Source organism: Vidua macroura, chromosome 13, assembly GCF_024509145.1.
Source record: "Vidua macroura isolate BioBank_ID:100142 chromosome 13, ASM2450914v1, whole genome shotgun sequence".
Taxonomy (NCBI): Eukaryota; Metazoa; Chordata; class Aves; order Passeriformes; family Viduidae; genus Vidua; species Vidua macroura.
Genome location: NC_071583.1, coordinates 21,578,549 through 21,596,540, shown reverse-complemented (window position 1 = coordinate 21,596,540; position 17,992 = coordinate 21,578,549). Strand labels below are relative to the sequence as shown.

At 40.8% G+C, this 17,992-nt stretch overlaps 1 protein-coding gene across 5 annotated transcripts in view; it reads left to right on the top strand.

The window, feature by feature from the left end:
• Positions 1–17,992, top strand: part of BICD2 (BICD cargo adaptor 2) — a 55,504-nt gene that overhangs the window by 17,443 nt on the left and 20,069 nt on the right. For all 5 annotated transcript variants that reach the window (XM_053989216.1, XM_053989217.1, XM_053989220.1 and 2 more), the window contains exons 2-3: positions 12,615–12,827; positions 15,713–15,865. In XM_053989216.1, the coding sequence (XP_053845191.1) occupies positions 12,615–12,827; positions 15,713–15,865 (366 nt within the window). The remainder of the gene's footprint in view (positions 1–12,614; positions 12,828–15,712; positions 15,866–17,992) is intronic.

The window sequence follows — 17,992 nt, the reverse complement described above, 5'->3', positions numbered from 1 at the left end:
TTTCTTGACCCTTTGCTGTTGCTTGCTTGCTGCTGCATTGCTGGCAAGGACAGAACTTTGTGAGCTTTGTTTGGGTGTTTTCCAAAGCCCCATTTTGGCTTCTGGCAGGGATTTAAAAAAATTTTATTTTTTATTTTTTATTAAAGTTTCTGTGAAAGATTTCTGAAGTCAGGAACAGACTGTGTTCACAAGCTATCTTTGGGTTTCTCAGTTTGCATCCAATTTAGAGAATTCGCGAGTTTATCTTGATTTTGGTCATTGGGCCTCGCTGAGGTAAGGACTCCTGTTGCAATTAGCGGTTCTGTCTTGCAAGCAATGAGGCTCGTTGACTTCCTGTGGTACCATCAGGCCTGAACTTCGGGAGACTGTGGGATTGCTCATAAGGTAGAAAACAAAGCCAAATTTAAATAGTGAAAAGTATTTGAATGTTTGGAGAGAAGAGGCACTTGCTTTGCAGCTGGTAGTGTCATGGTGATGTAGGACCTCTCAGATGGCCACAGAGCAGTGACACATCCCAGGACCACCTGCAGTCTCTTTAGGTGTGCTGGATGCTGCTAGAATGGGCTTGAACAAAGGGGCAGGATCCATAACATCTTCAGCATGTATATGATAGGTTGCAGATCTTTCTGTTGGGTTGTCTGTTTTAGCCATAACTCCTCCTTTCAAGGACAGTGCCTGTTATTGCTCTGCTTTGATAGGTATTCTGCTCCAAATGAGCAGTGACTGCTGTAATCCTGACAGGGCCATGTAAAAATAGCTGCCAGTGTGCTTGTGCTGTCATGTGCTGAGGGGCTTTCTCCCTTCCTGTGTGGAGCTGCTGGGACCCCTCCAGGGATGGGACCCTAAGGGAAGTTTCTGTTTCCTGCTTGCCTGTGTTTAAGTCATGCACCAGGGCTTCACTTCCTCCTTTATTTTGTGTCTCTCTTTCCTAATCCTCTCCTTTACTCTAGAAAGTGTCTTATGGAGTTGAGCAGACAGAAATGCACTTTTCCTCCCTTTTTTAAGCGATGGTAAAACCTTGTCCTTGAATTGTTTCTGACATTGACACCACTGTCAGACAGACATCTGAGGGCACTGGGCGGTACCTCACCAGCCACATCAAGTATTGATTGAGCTGTGTGCTCCAGATTAACTGGTGCACACCAGTGACTTGGCCATGTGGTTGTTGCAGCTGGCAGTTGCTCTCTACAGGGTGTTTGTAGAAATTGCATTGGAAGAAGAATGCTGGGTTTTGTCCCTGTCCTTTGTTGCTTTTTAACCCAAACCTTAAAATAGAGGCTTAATTATGTCTAATGTTTATTTTTTTAAGCATTACACAACCATGATAGGCAATGGTAAGTGAACATGCTCTAGTTCAGTGCAAAGCCTGCAAGCAGAACATGCCCCGGGGAATTGAGAGACTCGTCTGGAGTTTGTTGAAAATACTGTGCTAGTAGGACACAAAAGATTATGCAGTTGTATTTGGGTTAAACTCTCTGGACCTTTGTTAGGTTCTAGGGGAGAAATAAATTTGTTATTCAGGTGTAATGAGTTCTTAATGAAAGGGAATTAGATAACAAGAAAATGTCTGCTTTTGCCATGCAGAACTAGCTACCAATGGTACATTGGATGAAATGTCTTGTACAGTTGTGCACATGTATGTGTGCATGCCTCTGTGAGAATGGCTGAAGACAACTAAAACTGGAAAGCCTGACTAGTAGTTTTGGTTTTTATAAAGTTCTTTGCATAAAAATACATGAACAACAGAGCTCACATGAGCACAGGTAACTTTGACATATGCAGGAAGTGATCCCATGCTTAGCATTGGTCTCCTTTAATACTTCGGTGATCAAAAATCTGCTTAGGTATTTTAAATAATTAGTTGGAGATTTAATTTTTTTTTTTTTCCCCAAAGTGCCTCATACCCTGGTTCATTCTGGTACCAACAACTAGTAGGTATTTATATGTACTCGGCTGTGTTTATGCCGCCATATTTCTGACTCCTTGTAGAGCAGAGTTTGTTCCTCAAAGCTTCTGTTATTATCACACCCGGGGAAACCACTATGCTGGTAAATAAGCAGCAGTGTATTAAGCTGTACATTACATATGTACAAAACATATGTTTTGCAGGATGCAACTTAGTTCCTTGTGTTATTTCTAGAGTGGATGTGCCTGCAAGCAGGTAAGCATTGTTCTTAGGAGGAGTCCTCTTGCAATGAGAGCTGTATGCTATTAGGTATTGTATTAAAAAAAAAAACAAACCAAAAAACAAAAAAACAAAAACAACAACAACAACAAAAAAAAAACCAAAACAAAACAAACAAAAAAAACCACCAACAAACAAACAAACAAACAAACAAATCCAAAAACATTTACTTGAGTTTCACTGGAGGATTTCATGCTTACTTTTATCCATACAGATAAAATGTCCTTGGTTGGGAAGCAAAGCCAGTGAAGAGGATAGAAAGTGTTTTCTATCACCACTGTGTGTGTGTGCTCCTTTGGTTACCAATAATTAAAGAGTGAGTGGAAGCTGTGTCTTTTCATCCTGAACCTCTCAATCTTGCTCCCAATTAAAACAATTGTCTTCTTGGTTCTCTAATTTCAAGTGCTGGGTTGGGGCACAGGAGATGAGAGAGACTTAATTTCTTGGCCTGGCTGCTGAGCCAGGGAGCAGTTCCTTTGGTGCCAACTTAAACTCTTGGTTGACCTTGTAGAAGCCTGCACTTCAACATTGGTGGTGTAAGTGGATTGTGTCATATGTAATATGTAATCTTTCTTGTGTGGGAATAAGGATGTTATATCTTGTGCTTTATTTTTATATTCCTTTTATAGAAAAGTAGTTTATAATCTTGCAGCAGCTTTTCTGAATTCTGGAGTTAATCACGTTGAGGCACGCTCAGCAGGCTTTTACAGCCGTAGATGGGTAGCCTGATTCTCCAAAGTTCTACAATGTCACTTTGTTTCCTTACAGTGTTACTTAACAGGCACCTAAGGGTAAGTGAGATCTGCTGTAGGGTTGCGCTGCAGGGACAACTCTGGAAGGTATAATCCTTCTCCTGCTCACACCACAACATTTTATTGAAGGCAGTCTCGAATTATTTTGTGTGTTAACTGGGCTTTTTCCAAAGAAAGTGTAAACCACTATTTTAACAAAATTAAAGTCAGATCAAGGACTGGACTCTTTCCTGGAGTGTGCACAAATATTCACTGTTGCATGACGTTTTGGAAGATGTTAGATGTCAGTATGGAGTGGGCTGACATGGTGGGAAGTGATGTAATGTTTTGAAAAGCCTCACAACTTCCCTGAAGGTACCAGATCTCCTGTGAGCTGATGTTTGTGAATCTACGCCTGCTGTGTAGTTAATGTTTGTGTTTGGCCCTTGGGAATATTTGTGTGTGGGAGAAAGAGCCTATTCCCAAACTCATTGAAATGTGAGAGCTTTTGTGATGGTGAGGAGCAAATGAAGAGCTGAGATCTGTGTTGCTGTACTGGTGCCCAAGTGGTGGCTGGCCACAGGCTGTGTGTGAGCTGGGCTGTGGATGAAGGAGGTAGTGGTGCTGGTCTGGAGATCCAAGGTTGCCAAGAGGATCTTGGTCACACCTGCTACTTGCAAGGCCATACACATTCCCAGTGCATATGCCTGACAGACTGCAGACAAATTGTTGTGTTCAAATAGAAAGACTTTTCTTGCAAGTTGTGTGTGGGGAAATTAAACTATTTCCATTTTTGTCTAATGTGAAGGACAGAATGCATATACTGGCTTTGTTAAGTATAAGTTGGTTTTAGTAAGTTTATAAGTTGTCTTTGGTAGGTATAAGTCCTCCTAACTTTAAATACAGACACATACATGTTTAGAGGACTGAGATCTCATTTGATTTTTCTTTCATGATGTTGCGGGATCTTTTAGTGGAAATGTTGTGTTTTAACTCCATCCAGCCTCCAAACCCCACACAGCCACAGGATAGGATAAAGTGGTACCAAAATTGGCTAGATGGAAACTTTCTAACACAGTTTTGACTATTAGAAAGCAGGCATTCTTTATTGCAGCCCTGGTCACTTGGAGGATCCCTCCTCTAATGGAGTGCCCTGGTAAACAGAGATTTTATCATACACTCTGTTTACATACTCATTAGCTGTGCCTGCTTACTTTATGCATATGTGATACTTACTTTTACATAGTTGCCCCCCTTATTGGAAGTCCTTATGTGTTCTTTGGGGTCTTCTTTGGTGGTCTTCAATTTCTGGTGTCCTTTTTAGGTGGCTGTTTTTCAACCCCCACTTTTGAGAAAGTATAATATCATTATTTTGCATGGCTTCTGCTTTGTCAGCCTTATCTATTTCTCCAAGGTAGCATTATTCCTTTTATTTGATAAGAGTAAAAAAAAGTATTGTTCTATTCTACTATCCTTATCAAAGGTGAAGATGAGAAGGAAGGCAATGGTGTCAGCAGAGGTACTCCATGATGCATTTGCTCAGTTTCCAGTGATTTACTGATCAGGCACTTACTGAACAGCAATGGGTATCACTTGATTAGTAACACTAGATGAAAGTTTTTTTCTTCTATGAATTATTACAATAAAGGCTGTGTGGGGCACCCTCCATTGCATCCTCTGAAGGTTCATAACATATCTTCTCAGGACTAATTATGGCCTTTAGTGAAATTATTCTTTGATGTCAGCTGCTAGAGATCTAGTGTAATACTTAGAAATCACTGCACCTGGTTTTCAGTTTCTAAAAATTATTTAATTGTAGATAATACCGGGTTTCTGCACAATCATTTGTAATGCATCTCCTGACAGGTGCTTAGCTCGAGTGCCTGCAGAGGAGAGACAGTCTTAACAAGACACTACTGTACGGAGTCCATTTGCAGTCAATTCTCCTTTCGTATGCAGGGGAAGGTGACCTAATGACCTGCTTAACAGGATCAGCCAGCATAGTGAACTGGCCTGTAGAAATAAATAATTCCATCAAATTTAGCAGAAGGGTTTAAAAATGAACAATTGATGATCAAATTTCGTGCAGTGTGACTTTTGGGAAGAGTGAGTTTCAGCTATGTTTCGATATCACAGTGGGCAGGTAAGGGCGTCCTTTACACTTTTAAGTGAAATCTCTAGTCTAGCTCCTAAACAGTGCTGATGTTCAGCAGCATCAACTTCTTCTCTTACACATTTCCATCTTCGTTGCCTTTGAGGCTTGGTCTGGAGCTGTGTAGATGTTCCTGGCAGTAGTTCATTAATCTGTTATGATACACAGCAGAGAATGATGCCTCAGGATAGCTTGTTTTATGTTCTTTCTTAACCCATCAGACCTAAAGCTATCCTGAAAGGAGTACTTTTTTCTGTTGAGTTGTGTGTCGCTCCACCTCACCTTTCTCCCCTCTCATGCACCTTTTCTTTGTTTGTAAGAAAGCAGAAATGAATGCTCACCAAAACTTCCATTCCTCTCTGGTTTAAACTCAGTAGAATGCAATTGGGTCCTTTTTAATTCTACTTCCCTATTACAGTTATAGGTATTTTTCTGAAAAAAAAAAAAAAAAAAACCAAAAAAAAAAAAAAAACCAAAAAAAAAAACAACCAAAACTAAAACCCCAGGCTTTGGCTGAGTGCCCATTGAAGTCACTGAGAACAGCTGGCCTTGCTGGTGAACTGTGAGGGGGCTGCTGGTTGTGTGGCTTTCCTGGGAGGGTGACTAATGATGAAGGCAGCAGCAGGTTCTGAGGTGGCCATGGGGACACCATCCTGCCTGCTGTCTCCAGAGCAGGACACTGGGGATGAGGAAATGCTCCACACTGTCAGGAAATGTACTTTTGATGTCAGTAGTCACATATGTTTGTAAGTGACAGAGACCACATTTTGGGAGGATATGTATTTAGCTAATTTATATCACAGGCTTTGAAACAAAAGTAGCATTCACATCTTCAAGAGCAGCAATGTCCACAGTCTTTCATGGCAGTGATGAATGACAGTGGTGAATGAAATACCTTGTGACTAATGTCCTTGGCTTTTAACTCCAAGCTTTCCAGGAAACTCTGCTTGGAAGTCAGAGTGGACAGTAATGACTCCTGGCAGTGCTGGCTTTGCTACCTTACACCAAAGGGAGAGAGCATGTGTACCTTGATCACACTTTGGTGCCTGTCACTGAGGGAGGGGAAGGATGAGTGCTGATCTCTGTTAATCAGTAGAAAGCCTCCTGAAATAAGACTTGAATCTCTCTTGAGTAGTGGTAGAGAGCAACTGAAGGAAAATGTCTTGTTTGATGTTTAGTCTCATGACTTTTATCCTTGTTTTTAAAAAAAGGACATCTTGATTAATCACACCTTTTTTTTATTGGTGGCTTGGGTTCTGTTTAATTTTTATGGGTAAACCATTCTTTCACTGCAAAAGTAGCTAATGATAGGCTTCTAAAAGGGGCAGTTTCTGCACATCCTTCTTGATCTTCAGTACAAAAGAAACAGAAACACATCTACTAGAGTGCTCTCAAACCTCACCACAAAGGTGAATAGGCACTGCTGTGTGTGTTTCCTCTGGTGGTGGTTGTACATGGTACTGCTCTTCTGGTGCATGCATGCACATGGGCATCACTCTGCTTTTCAAATTTAATTGAGAAAGGCAAGGGACTCTTTTCAGACAAGCTCTCCTTTATTGCCTTTCTCCTGTGTTTATATCAGCTTTTCTTGTCAATGAGTTTGAAACTAATTCGTCTTCTTCCTAATGTGCTTCTTGGAGGAACTTGTGCATGTTTTGGTCTGCTTGTGGTGGTGCAGCAGCCATGTTAATATGACTGTGATAGCAAGAAGGGCTGAAGCATCATTTAAACATCACTGTATGAGTGAAGGAAAGGGTTAATGCCTCATGCTGCTTCATCTGTTGAGGATGGTTAGCATCATATAGCAGTGTTTCATGGCAGAGAAAAGGCTACTGTGACATTTACTAAGGACTGCCCTTGCTGCTTGACATTTCAGCATCATGTGTGACTGGAAGTGCAGCCTGGAAAATGGGAAGAAATGAGGTGCACAGGCAAAGGAGTCTTCATTGGAGAAGAAATGAGCATGGGAATCAGTGATGTCCAGAAGTTGATTTGTATTGTGGAGTTCTACACTCTGTTAAGATTTTTCTCCCTCTTTCTTATTTTTTCTTCTCGTGTATAAGCAATTGTCTCTCTCTGCCCCCTCCCTACTCCTTTAAGTGAAGAACACAAGTTCAGGTTTAGATGACAAATGAATGTTTAAGCAGTTTATTTTACTAAACTCCCTCACTGAAATATTTGTGTTGTTTTCTGTTAGTTTGAGTGTATTTCTGCATGGCACAGGAACCTCCCTGTGATTTTGACTAAGTATGAGGGGGGTGTCACTTCCCCTGTTTGTTCATCTGTGTCATCTAAGGGCTGGTGGGCTGTGACTTTCCTTGTCAGTATGTCTGCTTTAAGCATCTATGAGACTCTCTTTTTGCCCTTTCTTAGTTGCTGTGGTTCAATGTGTGTAAGAAGATACATACAGAGTGATGCTAGTGCCCTAGAGGCAGTGCAGGGCAGCCTCCAGAGCCTCTAACAGTCCCTGTGCAGCACCTGGATTCTGATCAGCTGTTGACAGGCCTTTAGAGACATCAGCTCTTTGCAGAAGTTGGTGGAGGATTTGAGATCATACTGGGTTTGTTCAGAAAAAGCCCTTTCCAGCATATCTTTGGGAGGTTTTATTTGATAGTGGCATCCCAGTATTTTGTGTTACTCTTGTTTTTAACAGTCTACTTCAGGATCCCAGAAAATATGGAAGCATAACCAGCATACTTTGAATGACTTTTGGGCTAAGTAGAGGTCTGGAGTGACAGATTATAGAGGCAAAAAAGGCAGAACTGTTCTGATTTTCCTGAGGGCCTGAGAGTCTTGTTTTGAACATGACTGAGATCAATCTGTGCATCTCCCATATCACAGCAGCTGTTCTGAGAGAAGCATTTGGAATTCTCTAAGAAGCGTGTTTCAGATATTCTTCACATTTCATGTGTTCCGTGAACAGCTGCACTGTGAACTTCTTTCAAAAGATCATGTTTAAAATTTTAACAATGTTTTTAAGAACTTGATATGTTAGCAGTATACTAAACTTCACAGAATTGGGAAAACTTTCTTCTCAAAGCTTGGAGTTGTACATGAAAGCATCATTCAGTGTACTGGGTTTCATGCAAAAAACTTAACCTGCATCTGCGTGATTGAGATCTTGTTCCTCCTGCAACATAAACGGATCAATCTGTGTTATCATCGCACCTAGAGTAAGCTTGACCTTTTTTTAAGTCTGTCTTTTGGAAATCAGTAGTTTAAACTCAGTCTAAATGTAGCTTGATCTAGGGCTTCATTTGAAGTGAACTGGGTTTGACCATTTTATATAACATTGCGATATTTGGATGAGTCTGCCTCATCCATTTGCTGTCCAGATTCTTTTTTCCATTCATAATTGTTGTGGAGAGCTTTGAATTCTTGAGATTTAAGACATTGTCATCTGAAATTTGTAGTAATCTCCTTAATTTAGCAACGATATTTTCTGGGCTATTTAAGACTATGATAGCATGTATTTTCTACATGTCTTGAGTCTGCTAATGTAAGTAATTCTGCAAATGTGAAAGTTAATAGCATTTAATAGCATTTTCGGTACTAATTTTGGTAAACCTTCACCAGCAAATTATGGTAAATTTTCCATATGTGTCAGGGATGTTATAATTGGCCTTTGGGCAACGCTGTCTAGTGTATTTGAAAGAAGAGAGGAGAAGTACCTCACAGACTGGAATGGCTGGTAGGGGACGGCAGCTTGACCAAAGGAAACCTGTCAGGGTTCAGTTGATCTGCAGCTTTGGCAGCAGGTTATGAACAAGAACCAAAAATTAGCATCTGAATGATTCGGTGCACTTCTCTAAGCTTGCTGCCCTTGCACCACGTAACTGCGAGTCCCAGCTGGGAAGTGTTTCCTATTTGCCTGGTCCAGAGGTATATGGCTATACAAAATTTGGGGTTGTGTATTACAGAATTTGAGGTTGTGTGTTGGGGGTAGAGGTTCATTTATGTTGGTTTCAGATGGTGATAAACCCAAGGAGGGCTTTTGATGTGTGTCCTATGCAGCTTTCTGAAGAGATAGTTTGAGTATATTGTACCTTTGTCCAGAAAACTGCTTTCCAGTGCACTAACAAGCACAGCTGAACAAATAGCAAGATGACGTTTTGGTTCATGAAATCTTTGATTTTGCTTTTGCCCTGATCTTGGGAATCTGGAAGATAAGAACTTTGATAATCCCTTAACATTAGTGTCTCATAATCCCTAGAGGCAGCTGTTGAGCAGAACATGTTTTGCAGCCCTCACATCAGAAACTTTTATTTTGTGAAGAGATACACCGAAGTCTATCATACCAGTATAACTGTGAACACTTTTCTTCCCTAGTAGATGGAAAGAGAGGTTTTGGAAGAGGAGGAAGAGCAGGGTAACTTTGACTTCTGCTCCTGTGTTTTAAATAATGTTAAAACAAAAGTAGATAGGCAGATGCTAGACTCCAGCATGTATGAAGGTTTAGGGGTTTCCTGCATGGCAGTAAAAAGTCAGTTTTCCCAGCTTGATTTAAGACAGGTCTGGCAGGTAATTGCATTGCCCTGTAATTTTGCACAGTTTTGTTAAAAGTTACAGTTCTCCACAGGAATTAGGAAAATTGCTTGTAACAGTGATGTCTGAGGTTGTTTCTAAGTACATACAAGAGAGATAACAAAGCTTGGTTGGAATAGAAGTGCTTTTCCAGTGTTGTCTTATAAATGTGCGCAGCTTGAATTGTTCTGGGCTGTCTGTCCTGATGACCATGACTTTGAAGGAGGTTTCTCGTGTTCTGTGTGTGTCAGAGTCTGTCTACTCACAGTTCTGTACTCCAGACAGCAATACTCAAGCTAACGGCAGCGTTTCTGCTGACACTTCACAAGCATGCCGGCTGAGAGCAAATAACAGTCTTTAGTGTGCAGAAATAACTGGAGTCCACAGGGAACAGCAGCATCCTTTGGTAGGAGTGACCATGACCTTGTTTCTGCAGTTAGTGTGTGTGAGCAGTTCCTGTTTGGCTGGGTCAGCTTTGCCAGCTGGGACAAGCCATAATAAAAGGCAGTTTCTGAAAAGGAAGTCTGTCTGTTGTAGTGAATGGAAAAACCTCTCACACATAAAAGTAGTGATAACTTACTGAACTTCACCTTGCCATCACCAGAGACTAGAGAGTTGTGATTTATTTCTCAAAAAATAGTGAGTGATTGACTGTTGACCATGGAATTAACTTCAGGCCTCTGAACAGAAATATGCATTCTTTTATGGAAATGTGGGAAACTTGTAAACTGATGAAAAACTGTCACGTAAGAGTAAGATTTTATATATAGAATTTGTTGCTGTAGGATTTTACTGAGGCCAAAAAATGCATAAACCTCTGAAAAATATGGAGGTATTTTACATGGGTAACTCAAAGTTAGTAGCTCTTCCAAATTTACATTAGGCATTCTCCATTGAGGCTTAAGGCAATCTCCAGTTTGAAGAGGTTATGTGGTTTCTTGCACCTTTCTCTGAAGCATCTGGCATTAGCCTCTGTAGAAAACAGGATATTGGATTTTAAAAAAAGTCTCATCCTCTATGGCAGTTTCTGTGTTTAAATACTCCCTGTCAATTGTGACTTGGGCAAAATGATGACATTTTCTTTCCGGATGTTAAAGAAACGCATGGTCTAGCATCTGCCTTGGAACTTTCATTAGCAAATTAGTCATTATTCTTAAGAATCCCTCCCTTATTGGCATTACTGAGCTCCTTGATGGAATCATGCCTGGACTCTGAAGTCTGGCTGATCAGCTGTGGCTTCTTTAAGTGTCCTGAACTTCCATTTGCTGTTTTGGCATCCTGTAGCTGAGCAAACAGTGGTACTTCACTGGGCAAAGAGATACCCGTTGTCCCTTTCTCTGTGCCAGAGATTTGTCATACATACTGGTTTCTAAAGGTTGTTCTTAGTTTATTACAGGGAAAAAATAGTGTATTTGAGGAGCTAGTGTGCTTTTTGTTATCCCTTTAACATTTATGGAGATCTTGGGTATTAGGCTTTTAAGCTTCTTTGTTGAAGTTCATGTGACAAGGACTTGCCAGCACCAGATGGTGCTTTTTGTCTGAAATATGGTGCTTTTTAGTTTCCCTTAGGTTATTTTGATGAATCTGGCTAGAATTTCTCCAATGGATATTTGTCTCCTGTATCTTTCACTTGCTTATTTGAAATAAAATTTAGTCTGATAGGAGCAATATCTGTGTGCCTTTAATCATAGGCAGAGCTAGTTTCTACTTTTTTTCTTCTTTTTTCATACTTGATCAGCTGTTTACCAGCCCTGGTATAGTCAGTAGTTTCTACGCTATTAATGTGCCTGCTGCAATATACAGAAGTAATAAAACACTGAAATCTGTTTCTCTTCAAAGCAGATTGTTTTTTTCTTCTCTGACAGTATTTTTCTGATGAGCTAACATCAATTGAAAATGCATAACTAGATAAGGAGTTTAATGAGATGCTTCTCTGTCCTTGACTTGGCCTGATGTTAACATTGACTAGGAAAATCTGCCATGTTTTGGCATCCCAAAAAGATACTGTGGCACCTGAAAGCTCCAAATATGCCTTGGGTTAGATTGTGGTGCAAGCGTGTACAACATTTAAAAGTTCATATTTTTAATCTTGTTGAATATGGCCGATCTGCCAGGCCGTGTGTTATAAATATAACTACTGGAAGTGGCCAGCTCTGCTCTCCAACATGTGCCAGTGACAGCTGCAAGCTGTTCCGTACCACAGCAGCTGGGGTGTCTGTGTGGGCTGGGGGCACGCACATGTGGAGAGCACTACCACAGGGACCATCACCTGCAAGGGTTTCAAGCAAAAGGAAGACCCCCAAAAGAAATGTGAGGAGGCAAAATAATGCCAGTGTCAGGACTAGCAGAGGCAGCCTCTGCCGAGCGGGTTGGATTTCTGACCTGCCTCTGAGTACCTTTGCTGGCACACTGCTGGGGATTGATGTCTCAAGCTGGCTGGGGGATTGTCCTACTTCAACCAGCGTGACCCCACTGGCTTAGCCTAGATCTGGAGCAGCCCTGCCAAGGTCTTGCAGCCCAAGGGGGGGGGCTGTAATCTCCCAGCCAGGAGCAGCTGCTGGGAGCTCCCAGCCTGGGAAAGGGAACAGGCTGCTAATGCCAGATGTGTTCTCAGTGATTCTGGTTTTGCAGAAGTGAATCTAACCCCACTATAGAGAATATGCATGTTCAGCAGTATCTGGTCATCTTGCAGTCATCTGGCTGGAAGCCAGTCATGTTTCAACAGCAGGCTCAAGTCACTACATTGTTGCTCCCTCCCACAAGGGTTTATATGAGGTTCTGCTTAAGCATTCTGCATCACAAAACACTGTTTAGGTGCCGTGGTTTACTTTCAAGAGCACAGTGTTGGCCACTTACTAGGATTTGTAAATCTGACCCCAGAATTGGAGGATGTAGGAAAAGGTTACATTCCTTTGCCTTGAAGAAATATACGAGGGTAAATGTTTTCAACTATTCAAAATTGAATTTACTTATGCAGAATTATAGGTTTACTGATAAAAGATGTGTTTTCTGACTGTCCTAGGCTTTTGGACAGGCCCATACCAACCACAAGAAGGTAGCAGCAGATGGAGAGAGCAGAGAGGAAACCTTGATTCAAGAATCAGCTACCAAAGAAGAATACTACATGAAGAAGGTTATGGAGTTGCAGACAGAATTGAAGCAGATAAGAAATGTCCTTGCCAACACACAGTCTGAAAATGAACGCCTTAATTCTGTTGCACAGGAACTGAAGGAGGTGAGTGAAGATGCACAGGGTGCACTGCAGCTTGGATTTGTTACATTTTCTGGTGCTGTGTAACCAAAAAAAGGGAAGATTCTTGAGCTGAAAGGTGATTTGACAGACACATGGCTGCATGTTTCGTCATGCTGGTCCTGTGGGTACTGCACATCAGTTCCCTCAGTTCCAGAATTGCTGCCTTAAAAAGCAGAGGAATCTGTTTAGGCCAAGAACAGAGACCCTTGGATGTACTTTGCTGCTTCATTCCCAATGCAGATTTTCTGGCTGCAAAATATTTGTGGCATAATTTCCCTTTTTATTCCCTTTTCCTCCCTAATTTCTGAAGATGTGAGATTATAACAAAACGCTGAAATGCACAAAGAGAGGGATAGTAAAGTTTATAGTCTTGTGTTTTCTCTCATGAAGCACTGGCTTTTACATTTATGTAGGTTGCTTAACATAATAGCTTCGACCTTTTATTGTTTTACTATTGAAACCACATATTTTTAAGGGGAAATAATTGCTGAGAAGTTACTTAAATAGTTTAATTACTTAAAAAATCTGTAGTTCAGCAGAAGTCTTTGCAGTACTGGTGCAGAAATGATTGTTTTGAGAGCTCAAACCATTGCTTAAATTCAGTCTGGTAAAACTACAGAGACTGTAAGCCACAGATGGATGGATAAAACAGTCAGCAATTATTACTCCTGAGCTTTCTTGCACCTTCCTTTGAAGCACTGGGGACTAGACTTGTCTAGTCTTAGCTAATCAACTGGCCTCTCCTGCCAGGAGGGAAGGCTATCCAAGAGCCCACATCTGAATCTCAACTTACTCCATGTGACGTCAGCTGCAAGTATCTCATGTAATTTCTTTAGGACATAGTAACAAATATGTGGATAATATTTGATGGTAAAATCGATGAGGAAATGTGAGTTACTTCTCTGGAGATGTGGGGATTCACTGGTGCCTCTTGTTGGGGTATGACAGAGAAGATTTGTGGTACAAGCGGTCACAAGTGATCAAACAGGCCAATCAACTTCTCCTTTAACTCTGTGGAACAGAGTTGGAAGCAAGCCTTCTCCTTAGACAGGGAAACAGTTCTAGAAACACAGACACAGCTCTTTTTCTGTATTTCCCAACCTTTAAGACTAGTGTAATAGAAAAACTGCCCACCCCAGAGGCAGCACAGTGTCTGTGATGAATTCTGGTTCCTTCTCAAAGTGTGCTGAGCAGCAGATTTCTGGTCTGCTTCCAGTGTCACTGCAACTGGAGGCGATTTTTCTTTCCCGATACTGCCACATTCCAATCACCTTTTAAGGAGACATAAAAATGTGAATTCATCTCAGTCCTCAGCTTTCCCTGTGGCCCCAGGTTTGTGCAAAGGTAGAGAAACAACACTTACTCAGGCATGGAATATGGGCTATAGCAACTTGTAATTTATATTGATGTACTGCTTGCAGCAATTTTGATTTCTTGGTGTGTTGTGAAGTTGTGCTCTCTTTGTGGCTAAAAACAAGCAGACAATTTTATGTAGTCTAATCTTTACCTGATGTGTGAGGGAATTGTAATTTAAATTTATTAGTCTTAACAGTTGCAGGTGATTCAGTGTTTGTACTCAAAACATGCCAGGTTCAGTTCTTGGCACATCCTCCAGCTGCAAACATTTCCCTTATCTCATTGTGCTGTGTGTGCTTGTTGGTACCTGTGTGGTTACTCAGTGGACCCCTGCTGCACACTCTCAAGGGCTGAGACAGTATTTAGTCATCACTGACATGCCTGTGTCTGGCCGGGAGTGGAGAGCTCAGAAGGAATCTGAGTTTTTAGGCCTGAGGCTGAAGCTGGCTTGGCTGGGCTGCAGGACAGGTGAGATCAGGCAGCAGGTCCCATACGCTAGCTGATGTGACAAGCTGCCTCTGTCAGCACCTAGCAGTGGTTTTGAATTAGAAATGTAGAAAACCACATCATGGGTGCAGCTACAAAAATACTATTTTTCTAGGCAACTGTATTCCCTGTTTGCCTGTATCTGAAGCTAATTCTGTTAATGTTTTAGAACATACTTTTTCACTTTGTATGAATTAAGTGTTTGAAGATAGGACTTGAAGGAAAATAATATTGGAAAAAATAAAAGCTAAGTGCAGTGAGCCATTTCTATAGCTGTATATCTTCCAAGTCAATTTATTCAAGTGTCTGTGTATATTCATGAAAGATCCCAACGTCATACTACACCAATATATTGATTTTTACTTCTTATCTATTTCAAAACAATGATAACTTTTTCTTTGGAGTCTTTCATTAAGTCCTACATAAGTCTTGGGGCTGAGGGAAGGGAGTATTTTGTGTCAACTAGTTTCTATTTTTTCTCAACCTGAGATCTTAGATTTCATGTGTTTTAACGCAGTGTCTTTCTCCAAAAGGATTAATTGTATAATGTTTTCAACTTACTGCTCTGGTTATAAAGAAAATGTCTGTTGAAAAGCAGCAAATACATGTCCAAATAAGAACATCTGGAGTCATCTAATTTGTCTTCCTCTTGTCAAAAGGCCCTTCATGTTCAAGTGGAAACAGATTTGGGTACTGACTTCTGGTCTGGAAAACTTTTGCTGGTTGCTACAGCCAGTGAAACAACACAGGTGTAAATGCTGCTTTCCCTGCTTGTTTCCTGACTTTTTTGAGTCAATAGTGAGAATTTGTAAGAAAAGCAAGAATAGAAAATCTAATTATTGTGTAAATGACTTGGTTTTCTGTCATTTCAGGGGGTGAGGGGAAGATATATAATTTCAACATGTTTCAATATAATTCAATTAATTACTGCATATAAAAAATATATAAAAGATACAAAATTTTGCAATTTAATTGTAGTTGATCCAGGTGCCACCATTATTGTTTTGCTTTGTTTGTTTTTCCAGGTCAACCAAAACGTGGAGATCCAAAGGGCCCGCCTGCGAGATGATATTAAGGAATATAAATTCCGAGAAGCACGTTTGCTGCAAGACTATACTGAACTTGAAGAGGAAAACATCTGTCTCCAGAAACAAGTGTCTGTCCTGAAGCAAAGTCAGGCAAGTCTTCCAACCAGTGAGCATTGCTTTGGTAGCACCAGTTAATTCCTGTGTTACAGTATGGTTCTGTCTCATTTGAACATCCAACTACTTAATTTCTATCTTTGTACTACTTTTGAGACTATAAGCTCTATATTTCAGCACCAAGACTTGCCCTTTCTGACTCTATTTATACATAGTCATAATACTTCATTGCTTCTACTTTGACTTCCAAGTCCTTCCATTGCCTTCTCTTTCTCTGATGAAAGAAGTCTCTATCACTCTTTGTTACTTGTTTTAGTCCTTTTGCTACAGTAGTTTTTCAGTGTCTCTTTACAATGCCTGCCATCCATCCATCCATCCATCCATCCATCCATCCATCCATCCATCTTCCATCCTTCCCCTTCTACAGTATCTGGAAATGGGAGTGTTTCTGAACATGTTTCTGAAACATATTTTAATTGCTACTTTATCCTTACCTTCTCTCTCCATTTCTGTGCTACTCTTCTATTCTAGCTACTTTCAATAAACTTGGAATGCTGTTATAGTTTCTCTACACTGTCACATCTGTGTGACTGCTTGTCTGAAAGGTCACATTTAATTGTGCAGTTCCAGCTATTTCCTGAGTTTTAGAAGATTGCATTGTTGGAACTTCTTAAGAGCTTCCCTGAGTTCTCATTTGTGGAGATAATTAAGATTAGATGTGGTCTTTGACATGGTTCACTTATCTTCATCTATCAGTATGGGACTTACTATTTTTATTCTTCAGATAGCTGTCAGTCCCATTGCATAAATAAAGCTCAATTGGGAAAGTGAAGGGCATAGATGCTGCGAGGGCTGGAGCCCCTTTGCTCTGGAAACAGGTTGGGAGAGCTAGGGGTGTTCCGCCTGAAGAAGAGAAGGCTCCAGGGAGACCTTTCAGTACCTAAAGGGGCTCCAAGAAAGCTGGAAAGGCACCTTGGACAAGAGGGAGTAGCTTCCCACTTTCAGAGGACAGGGATAGATGGGATATTAAGTAGAAATTTTTGTCTGTGAGGGTGGTAAGGCCCTGGCACAGGTTGCCCAGAGCAGCTGCAGCTGCCCCATCCCTGGAAATGTTCAAGGCCAGGTTGGGCAGGATTTGGAGGAGCAACCTGGTCTAGATGAAGGTCTTCCTACCCATGGCAGGGGGAGGAATGAGATGAACTTTAAGGTCTGCTCCTGCCCAAACTATTCTCTAATTCTACAATTCCATGATAATATTCCTAAAATCAAAGTTTTTTAGAAAACTCAATGTTAATACCATCTGTTGTAGTCAGCACATAGTAAAATCTCTCTAGAATTTGCTGCAGAACTCCTTCAGTGTAATGAATGAAAGCTGCCCTGTCAAGCTAGATATGTGGGATATTGAATATATTTTATTTATGTCCAAGTGAAAATCTTCGTCAGTGTTTATTACTTTGGGCCTCACTGCGCAAAACAGGGTTCCAGGTTGGACTATTCACATATATTTGGTCTAATTATGCAGTTTTGGGCACCCTGACATCCTGTAGTAGAGACAAAAGGGGCTGTTGTGCTCTCGATGCAGGCTGGAAGAGAGAGGGAACTGGTAAGATCAAACCTATATAGTTGGTTACTTTTTGGTTTTTCCTTTTTTTCTCATTCATCATAATCAGAGAAGCAGGTGAAAGTTCCCAGCTCCACGTTCTAGAATAACAATACAGGAGAATGCTGCCATTCTGGCCTGAGCTAAATTTAACCTCAGATGCTATCTCAATATTTGCTAGTAGTTATTGACTGCTGTATTTTTATTCTGGAAATTTTGAAAATAGACTACAGTCTGAAGTATTTTATCTCAGTGGAAGTATACAGAACCAAGAGCTTGTTCTTTTCATGGCTGTGGATTAATTTTCTACCTTGTCCTAATCCTATTTGATGAACTTTTAATTATTCTAGTTTTTAATTATTCTAGTTACTCATGCAACTAGAAGCAGCCGTCAAGTTTTCCAAGGCAACACAGAATTAACATACTTGATTCCTGGTGTGTAAGTTGGGTGTGGTTCAGCATTCCCAGATTGCTCTATGTTGACATCTAAAATTCATTTAGCAATTGGCAAAAAATAAATAATGTGACATATCTTATGGTATGAGTTCCTTTCTTTCAGGGTA